Here is a 10704-nt window from a genome sequence, read left to right as displayed (position 1 = left end):
CCCAGGTATTTTTAGAGACAGAGGTCTCACTCTTGCTCAGGCTGGTCTCAAACCCCTGAGCTTAGGCAATCCACCTGTCTCAGCCTCCCAGAGTGCCAGGATTACTAGGATAACAGGGGTTATTACTATTTAAATGGTTCTGCATAGCATAGTTTTCAGAAATCTCTTCACTTAGAAGAGAAAAAAAACTACATACACACACACACACACACACACATGCACACACAACATATATATATACTGTTTCAAAAGTAAAACGCCCTTGCTGAAATGAGGGAATAACCTTTGATGTACACAGTGCAGCCGACACACAATTCTAATTTATTTTTCTGGCATATATGTAGAGCCCCCTCACCCTCTCTTCCCAGCCCCTACTTTATCATATTGTACATATTAACCACCATGACTCTGAAATACATGCCTTCGGTTCTGGCAAGTTCCCACCCCAAATTTCTAAGTGTAAAAATAACTCATAAGAATATCATCTTTACTTTTATATCCATGAAAATAACAATATTCTTTGTGGTACCATATCTTACCAATGAGAGTCAGCTGAGTTATATTTTCCTATGATTCTGCATCACTTGAAAGATCTCAGAATAACTGAGGACAATTTTACACATATTTTAGATCATAACATCACTTCCGTAAGTAATGAGCTTTTCCAGAAAGTGACTGTCTTTATTCGAGAGATGAGAAAACCTCGACTGTTTCCTTGAGGAATATATTTCTCTGGAATTGCTGCACAGTTAAAATGCAACTTTTTTTTTTTTTGCCACATACTTAAAGGCTTTATTTTTTGCTGCCAGGAAGACAGGATAATAGTACTCATAGTAGTCTAACTCCACACGTGGATTAAAACTACTTTCTGATAACTGCACTATAGTCCACAGAATGGATACAGCACAATTTATTCAATCTGTTAACTCTTGTTGCACATTTGAATTGTTTCCAGTTCAACCCCACAAATAAACCTACTATATATATTTTTTTTTAATTATTATTATATTTTTATTTTTCGATGGATAGAATCTCATTCTATCACCCCGGGTAGAGTGCAGTGATGTCAGCGTAGCTCACAGCAGCCTCAAATTCTTGGGCTCAAGTGATCCTCCTGCCTCAGCCTCCTAATCAGCTGGGAGTAGAAGTGCCCACCATGCAATTTTTAATAAGATTCAGTGAAACAGATACTTACTGGTAGTCCGTTGTGACATGCAAGGGGCTGGACATTTTTTGAGGCAATTGACACAGTTGTTTTGTTTTGTTTTGTTTTGTTTTGTTTTGTGGTTGTTGTTGCTAATGCATCAGATTCTAAAGCTGTGTAGTGGAGTACTCACCCACCATCCAATCCATTTCCTCTACATTGTCTCCGTACAAGCCGTATTTACTGTGCCTGACAAACTTCTCTCTGGTGATCAGCGGAGTGTGGACGTGGAGCAGAGAAAACCAGAGAAGGAAAGGCTCCCGTTTGTACCTGAGGGATAGAAAGTCAGCTGAGTTATATTTTCCTATGATTCTGCACTGCTTGAAAGATCTCAGAATAGCTGAGGACAATTTTACATGTATTTTAGATCATAGCATCAGTTCTGTGAGTCTTAAGGCTCACAACAAGAATTATGTTGAGGCTCGGTGTTGCTAGCTCAGCGGCTAGGGCTCCAGCCACATACACCAGAGCTGGGGGGTTCGAATCCAGCCTGGGCCTGATAAATAATGACAACTACAACCAAAAAATAGCCGGGCGTTGTAGCGGGCGCCTGTAGTCCTAGCTTCTTGGGAGGCTGAAGCAAGAGAATCCCTTAAGCCCAAGAGTTTGAGGTTGCTGTGAGCTGTGACACCACAGCACTCTACCCAGGGTGACATGGTGAGACTCTGCCTCAAAAAAATAAGAGGGTGCCACTTTTTTGTGTGGCACCCTCTGCTTGTGTGTGTGTATTTTTTAAGTGTTTTTTGGGGGTACAGGTTTGGAGTAGTCATACCTAAGGACAGACTCAGATACACTGCCCTAAGGTCTAAATGCTCCTGTTTCTCCATCCTCCCTGGGTTTCTCAGAGCTCCCATATTTAACTGAACATGTGATCACAGAATATACTTTCCAGAATCTCTTATAGCTAAGATCTGTGTCTGTATGAGTAGCTACTAACCACAGCAGCATGGGAACAGATAAGTAAAAATACAGCATGCCATGTGTAGAAAGGGTTCAGCTTCATTCTTCCCCCTCCTCTGAGATGCCTCCTGGAACATCAGCACAATGGCTGGAGCTCTGGCATCACAGCTCACAGCAACCTCCAACTCCTGGGCTCAAGCAAGTCTCCTGCCTCAGCCTCCCGAGTAGCTGGGACCACAGGTGCCCGCCACAACGCCTGGCTATTTTTTGGTTGCAGCCGTCATTGTTGTTTGGCAGGCCCAGGCTGGATGCGAACCTGCCACCTTGGGTGTACGTGGCTGGTGCCTTAGTGGCTTGAGCCACAGGCACCAAGCCTAATATATTATCTTCTATACACTCCGGCTTAACTCCAGTAAGGGAGAAGGATAGCTGTGTCGGTAAGAATCACGGTGACAACTTTAATGAGCCTCTAATTTGCCATATAGAAGTAAGCTGGTATTACACAGATGCCTTGCTTGAATAGAACACACAAAAGTTAAATACAGAGTCACAGACATCTTCCTTGAGCTGTGTCTCAATGAAAATCCATCCCAATAGACTCAATTTGGATACCAATCCAAGCTGCACCAATAAAAGCCTTCCAGTTTTCATTTGGTTTGGTTAAAAAAGGGGCAAGGAAGAAAGATATGGCTGGGGACTGGATACCTTTCCATAAAAGCCAGGGCTTCCTTCAGCATGAGGGAAGACACCTTTTCCTCTTTGATCGGCTGCTGAACGATTTCATGGTTTCTCATAAGGATGCAATTCCAACGCCGAACAAACCCGTAACTGGAGTACCAGGCCATGAAGAACAGAAACACGATTAGAGCAAGGATGAAGATGACCTTCCAGGGCACCGAGAACCAGCGGGCAAATCTGGGCACCATGAGCAGCAGAGGCAGCAAGCCCAGAACCGCCGTGGAGATCCACAGTTTGACCCGGAGCGAGCGGTGCAGCTCGGGCGTCTGGGCAGCCTGGCAGTCGCTCAGAAGCCCCAGAGGCATCCCGTAGAAATAGTCGAAGCCATGGTTGAGCGGGTGGTAGCAGTGGTCATCCCGAGAGGCACAATTTAAGCCCAGATGCCATTTTCCTGGAAGTAAAATGCAATAATAAAATTACACCATGGCACCATCAAACACCCATCCATCCGTTTCTAGAATGTAAATCTCCTTCTGTGACAGTCACATAGCAACTTTTGTTTTCTTACCATTGTGCTATCCCCAATTCCTTCCCAACGGACCCTAAGAAGGTTGCTAGGCTTTCTAGCAATTACTTTTTTCCTGCAATCTGCATCTTTCAGACGAATACCATTATTTAATTTTATTTTGAGACAGAGTCTCACCTGGTCACCATGGTGTTACAGCTCACAGCACCCTCAAATTCTTGGGCTCAAGCAATTCTCTGGAGCCTTCCAAGTAGCTGGAACTACAAGCGCCCATCACAGTGCGCAGCTGTTTTTTTGATGTAGTTGTCACTGTTGTTTGGCAGGCCTGGGTCAGGTTCAAACCCAACAACCCTAGTATATGTGGCTGGCGTCCCAGCTGCTGAGCTACAGGCACTGAGCCAATGTCTTTGTTTCTTTTTTTGTTTTTATGGTTTTTCTTTTTTAGAGACAGAGTCTCTTGTCACCCTCAGAATGCCCTGGTGTCACAGCTCACAGCAACCTCAAACTCTTGGGCAAAAGTGATTCTCTTGCCTCAGCCTCCCAAGTAGCTGGGACTATCGGCGCCCGCCACAACACCCGCCTACTTTTAGAGATGGGGTCTCATTCTTGCTCAGGCTGGTCTTAAACTCCTGAGCTGAAACAATCCACCTGTCTCGGCCTCCCAGAGTGCTGGGGTTACAGGTGTGAGCCTCTTTGCCCCGCTCAACAACAACCTTTTTGCTTCTTACAGGAATAGCATACAGTTGGATTCAAATGAAATGGTTTGCTTGGTACCAGAGCATCTGACCAATGATTAGAAATTTTCCAGGTATCTGGAGCTAGCTGGGAAGCCTGAATGAACACCTGGTGTGTCTGTTGGCCACGACACCACCCACCACAGTTCACTCTGCACTCTGGTATTCACGTCTAGCAGTGGCGCCTGAGTCTCTTATTCCACCCCATGGAAAAGTAGCTTTCTTTTTTTTTTTTTTTTGAGAACAGATCCCAAGGCTGTCGCCCTGGGTAGAGTGCTATGGCATCACAGCTCACAGCAACCTCCAGCTCCTCCTGGGATGAAGCGATTCTCCTGCCTCCGCCTCCCAATTAGCTGGGACTACAGGCACCTGCCGCAACGCCCGGCTATTTTTTGGTTGCAGCCGTCATTGCTGTTTGGCAGACCTGGGCTGGATTTGAATCCACCAGCTCAGGTGTATGTGGCTGGTGCCTTAGCTGCTTGAGCCACAGGTGCCCAGCCAGAAAAAGTAGCTTTTCTAGATGAAAATTTTCTCTGACAGCCCCCAAATTAGGGCTAAGGGAACTGGGCAATTGTGGAACTGAATTGCTAAGGGAACTGAATTGCATTGTGAAAAAAGAAAAATAAATTCCCACCAGGCGAGCGATTTTATTAACTGAGCACATTCTCTGACTTGGTCAGGTCTTTTTCTCAGTTATGTACCCTGTAGATAAATCTATCTGCTATCTAGATCCATTCAGGACCATGAGATTTCATCACTGAATGAGGGGGGAGTCGGATTTGAATCCAGCACTGTCTGTCCTCTGACAAGGTTGCTAGTCCAAGGTTGCTGGTCTCAGTCCCAGGGTGGAAACACTCCCTGGTTGCAACGCTCTTACTTTAACTGAAGACATCTCAGAACTGTGCCCTCCAGTTCCCACTGAGAACTGTCACATCCCCAAAATCATTTCCTTGCGTCCTCTTTTCTTAGGCAAACATCTCCTGGGACCGGAATTGTACAGAACAAACTTACCTGGCAGTCCATTGTTGTGCAAACTCACGCCGCTCCAGATGGCACAAAAGATCATGTCACTTAGGGTGGTAATTGTTTCAACCTAGCAATGATTATGGCTTTACATCCTCAATTTTAAGAGTATGACATTAAGGATTTGCAATTAACAGTATCACAAAAGTAGTACATCCCTGCACAATATTCCATTCTCACAGCAACCTTGGATAAGTCCATTTGCTTTCTAAAAACTGTGCCGTTAACGCTGAACATTCTCAAAAATAGTGTGACAAGATCCTTCCTCATGTGTCTTATCTCAAAGACAAGTCCACTGCCATGTACACTAAGGTGACCAGACGTCCCGATTTTTAACAATTTGTCCCATGTCCCATGGCGTTTTTAAAAAGTCCCAATTTTTGGAAAGAATGCACGACAAGCTAAGGAACATGGGAGAATGGGAAGGGAATATACGGTATTCATCTGCCGTGTGGCTATTTCGCCAGGATATGAGTTTTATATTATTTTTGTTAGTTTTATTAACGTTAAACTTTAATAACAACAAATAATTGCTGAGAACTGATTATCCAGAACTGCTTATCAAAGTTCGCATTGCTGGTCAGTTGTTAGAATTTGATGAGAAATATGCCAAAGAATAAAATAATACTATACATAATTTTTTTAATGTATTATATTTGTAAATTGTACTTAGTTGAAATTAAAAAAAAATTACCTATTTTTGTGTTCTATTAGAATTTTTTGTTGTTCCATATAGACCAAATTTTTAATTAAGAAACCCTCCCCCACAATGGTGTCCCGCTTTACCAATGTTAAAATCTGGTCACTTTAGTGTACACAGCCAACTTCCCTGGAAACATTTAGCAGAAAGGAAAAGGAATATTTACAGCCACCTCTCCACATGCGAATTCCCCCCCCCACCATACCTATGAGTCCTGTGCGGTACCCCCGATGCTGAAGCAGCTTCGCAAAAGTCGTTTCATTGATGGGAAGCCCCCCTGAACCCCCAAGCCAGGCAAAGTCACGGTTCAGGTTGGATGGGGACGCTGTCCCTAAAAGAACACACAGTGGATTAGTGCCACAGTCCCTTTCTGTCTCAAAAAAAAAAAGAGTCTCACTATGTCACCCTTGGTAGAGTGCCATGGCATCACAGCTCACAGCAACCTCAAACTCTTGGGCTTACATGGTTCTCTTCCCTCAGCCTCCCGAGTAGCTGGGGCTACAGGTGCCTGCCACAATGCCTGGCTATTTTCTGATTGCTGCTGTCATTATTGTTTAGCAGGCCAAGGCCAGGCACAAACCTGCCAGCCTGGGTGCCCTACTCACTGAGCTATGGTGCTACCCACAGTCCTTCTTTTAATAAAGCTTCATCTGGGCTCAGTGTCCACAGCACAGTGTTACGGCGTCGGCCATGTACACTGAGATTGGTGTCTTCAAACCTCGCCCTGGCTAGCTAAACAATAATGCAACAACAACAACAAAATATCCGGGCATTGTGGCAGGTACCTGTGGTCCCAGCTACCTGTGAGGCTGAGGCAAGAGAATCGCTTGAGACCAAGAGTTTGAGGTTGCTGTGAGGTATGACGCCACGGCACTCTACAAAGGGTGACATAGTAAGACTCTGTCTCAAAAAAGAAAAAAATGAAGTTTCATCTGCATTTACAGCCACTCCGCATCACTCACATAAGTGCTATAATCTTTGCAAATAGCAGGATTCATGGGCACAAGCTGGAGGTCTCTGTTGAGGCCACCTGCATTTTCCAAGGTCTCTGGGCCTCTCTGTCCACATGTCCTTACACTCCTCTCTTCCCACTTGTTAAAACAAATCTGCCATGGAATTAGGCTTCCATATTAAATATAGGATTCCTGGTTACATCTGAATTCTACCTTAACAATGGTTAACTTTTGGCTCGGCGCTTGTAGCCCAGTGGTTACAGTGCCAGCCACATACACCTAGGGTGGCAGGTTCGAACCTGGCTGGGGCCAGTTAAACAACTGCAACAACAACAACAAAATTAGCTGGGCATTGTGGTGAGCACCTGTAGTCCCAGATATTTGGGAGGCAAGAGAATCACTTAAGCCCAAGAGTTGGAGGTTGCTGTGAGCTGTGATACCACAGCACTCTACCCAGGGTGACATAGTGAGACTCTGTCTCAAGAAAAAAAGAAAAATTGGATACACCTATCCCCAGTATTGCCTGGGGCATACTTGCACCAAAAATGAATTTGTTGAGAATCTGACATTCAAATACAACTGGGAATACTACTCTGGGTGATATGCGGTATTTGGAGACTTTGGTTCTAAACTTCTGCCCCATCTCCCTGTGTGGTGCAGCCCCATGTCCTCAGGTCTCTTCCCCTGAAGTTTGGGTTGTATCTTTAACTGTCTACCAGACCTCTGTGGGCCTGGGGACCTTAGTCTCAGCCTGTCAAATGCAGGCTCCAATCTCCTGCTTCAAACTGGTCTCAGCAAAGGATGGCATCAAGGATTCATGGGCACAAGCTTGAGGGAAGAAAACTAGCACAGAAAAGTCAATGATGCATTTGAAATGCATTTTCCATAACCTGAAAATTGGTTCCTGCATGTTACTTTGAAATTAAAAAAACACTTCAAAATAACTTTGTGATGTTCTCTTTACCAAATCTTAAAAGCATATCTGAAATGTTTATGAAACGTGGTTATACCTTCTAAGTATAAAGTATATGTGTGCATATTTTAAAATGTGTGTTTAAGCTTGGCACCTGTGGCTCAAGTGGCTAAGGCGCTAGCCACATACACCTAAGGTGGCAGGTTCGAATCCAGCCCGGGCCTGCCAAACAACGACGGCTACAACAAAAAAATAGACAAGCATTGTGGTGGGGGGTGCCTGTGGTCCCAGCTACTTGGGAGGCTGAGGCAGGAGACTTGCTTGAGCCCAGGAGTTGGAGGTTGCTGTGAGCTGTGATGCCACAGCACTCTACCCAGGGGAATAGCTTGGGGCTCTGTCTCAAAATAAAATAAAATAAAACAAAAAGTGTATATAGCATTTCACTTTTGATCTGCCCACTCTAAAAAAAAAAAAAAAAAAAAAAAACCAAGTGAAGGGCAGAAAGAATTAAAAATCTCATCAGGGCACAGTGGCTCACACTGACAACCCCAGCATTCTGGGAGGCTAAAGAGGGAGCATATTTTGAGCTCAGAAGTTTAAAAGCAGCCTGAGCAAGAGTGAGACCCCATTTCTATGAAAAATAGAAAAATTAGATGGGCACGGGACTTACACCTATAATTTGTGTCAAATAATTTAAAAATATATATGGCAACAACTTGATTGGGAATCTCTCCTACAATCCTTCAACTTTATTTTTTCTTTCAAAATCATTCTAGTTCATCTGGATACACCTGATATTAAAATTGGAAAAATATATTATTATAAAGGGAAAGTACAAACATATTTCACTTTTAAATGAGGGTGCAATATCCTAAACGACATATTAACAAGTTGAATTAAAGATTAACATTCAAGTAATGTACTTCGGTCAAAATTAAATCCAATTTATGTGAGAATTAGTCACTATTTTCTTTTTTTTTTTTTCCCTCATGCCCTTCCCCCTTCTCTCTCCGTCTGCTCACCCCTCATCACCAATCCTTCAACTTTAAAAAAAAAATGTCTTAAATAAATTTTTTTCTGCCCTCATCAGTACTTTTCATTTCCTGAAGTTATAAGTATAATCGGACCACATCTTTGCCCTCTCTTCACACAAGGTACTAAATATATTATTTAGAGATTGCTTATGTGGCAACCAAACCATCTTGAAGAAAATTGAAAACCCTGAAGTATGATAAAAGTCCTGTGGACAAGAAACATATAGATAATAATAAGTTAGTATCCATGGGATGAGAACTTACAATGTTTACTCCTAATTTTCACGTAATTCAAATTAAGCTGATAAGTCCATTCCCTGGATGGCATCAGATGAGAAGCTGCCACTTACAAGGTAGAAAACTCACAGAGAAATAAAATTTTTTCACTGAAAAATAAACTGTGATGAGCTTGGAGCCCACAGCACGGTGGTTATGGCACTAGCCACATACACCAAGGGTGGTGGGTTTGAACCTTGCCCCAGACAACTAAACAACTGCAATGAAAAAGTAGCCCTGTGTTGAGGTGGGCACCTGTTATCCCAGCTACTTGGGAGGGTGAGGCAAGAGAATCACTTAAACCCAGGAGTTGGAGGTTGCTGTGAGCTGTGACAGCACAGCACTCTACAGAGGGTCTCAAAAAAAAAATTTAAAAACTATGATGGTTACTAAAATGGTAAGAAGCAGATACTAGAATTAAATAAAATACAGTTGGCGGGGGGGGGGCGATTTCACATAGAGACTAATAACCTAGTCACCTCAATAGGTTCTGAGAGCACTACTGTATTTTAGCTGGGTATAAAAGTTGTTCAGAAAGTCAAGTTCAAATTGATATTCTTCATGTTGATTCTAAGCTAAGCAACCAATGAAAATTTTAAATTGCGATCGTTATACGTAATTCAGGGAGTCTAAATGTTGAAATTACATGTGGAGGGGTGACAGGAATAGGAATGTATGAAACTTTCATTTTCTTAGTCATATATATTTTTTTTTGGCCGGGGCCAGGTTTGAACCCACCACCTCCAGTATATGGGGCTGGCGCCCTACTCCTTTGAGCCACAGGCACCGCCCCATTCTTGGTCATGTGTTCTTTCCAGTTCCTCACTCTAATTTTCTAATCTATCCTCAGAAACAGATTAGATGTACTTATTTATTTATTATTTATTTTTGAGGCAGAGTCTCATTATGTCACCTTTGGTAGAGTGCCATAGTGTCACAGCTCACAGCAACCTCAAACTCTTGGGCTTAAGTAACACTCTTGCCTCAGCCTCCCAAGTAGCCGGGACTACAGGTGCCCACCACGACACCTGGCTATTTTTTTGTTTTCTGGTTATAGTTGTCATTGTTTAGCTGACCTGGGCTGGGTTCAAACCCGGTGCCGTAACCACTGTGCTATGGGCGCCAAGCCTGGATGCACTTATCTTAAAAGTATTTACTGTGTGGTTTCTGCTCCCTTTATGATTTCAGGGGCATCTTGAAGGCTCTTACCCCAAGTACCTGCATGTGGAGTGTCCATGGTAGCTGGGAAATTGCTCCCAAGAGGCACAAATGCTGTCACTGAGTGTGGGGAGATGACAGGTGTGACTGCAGGTTGACAGGCACATCTGTTATGGCCGCCTAGTTGCAGTGACGTAACGCCCTTTCAATTTATTCTATCCATAATCCCTCAAGGTGACTTTTCAGAATTCTTACAAGGACTAGCAAACACAAATCATTAGAAAGTATTCTGCTGAAATAAAATGGTTGTTCTGTTTCTTTTGAGTCACCTGATCTGATGGGATACCGGCCAGTCAGGAAGGCAGCCCGGCTCGGGGTACACATTGAGGCGGCCGCCAGGTGCTGAGACAACCTCACCCCTTCATTCGCCAGACGGTCGATGTTTGGCGTGCTGTGGAGGGCAGGAGAATTCAGCAGGTGAGGTTTTTAACTTCCAACAAAACGATCAAGATTCAAAGCCATTCTACTCTGGGGTGAGATGAGTCTGTGTCTGCTGTACAAAACTCCCCCTCTTAAAACCTCTATCTGTCCACCTGCGTAGAGGC

At 43.7% G+C, this 10704-nt stretch overlaps 1 protein-coding gene across 1 annotated transcript in view; it reads right to left on the bottom strand.

Annotated features, from left to right (window-relative positions):
- ARSH (arylsulfatase family member H) overlaps window positions 1–10704 on the bottom strand; it is a 46559-nt gene that overhangs the window by 11615 nt on the left and 24240 nt on the right. Inside the window, exons 2-5 of the mRNA XM_012807146.1 lie at window positions 10429–10550; window positions 5971–6096; window positions 2810–3233; window positions 1338–1474 (exon numbers count right to left, since the gene is read on the bottom strand). Of these exons, the coding sequence (XP_012662600.1) occupies window positions 1338–1474; window positions 2810–3233; window positions 5971–6096; window positions 10429–10550 (809 nt within the window). The remainder of the gene's footprint in view (window positions 1–1337; window positions 1475–2809; window positions 3234–5970; window positions 6097–10428; window positions 10551–10704) is intronic.

Source organism: Otolemur garnettii, unplaced genomic scaffold (assembly GCF_000181295.1).
Source record: "Otolemur garnettii isolate 467f Iridium unplaced genomic scaffold, OtoGar3 scaffold00065, whole genome shotgun sequence".
Classification (NCBI taxonomy): Eukaryota; Metazoa; Chordata; class Mammalia; order Primates; family Galagidae; genus Otolemur; species Otolemur garnettii.
This window is presented reverse-complemented; position numbering and strand designations above follow the sequence as displayed.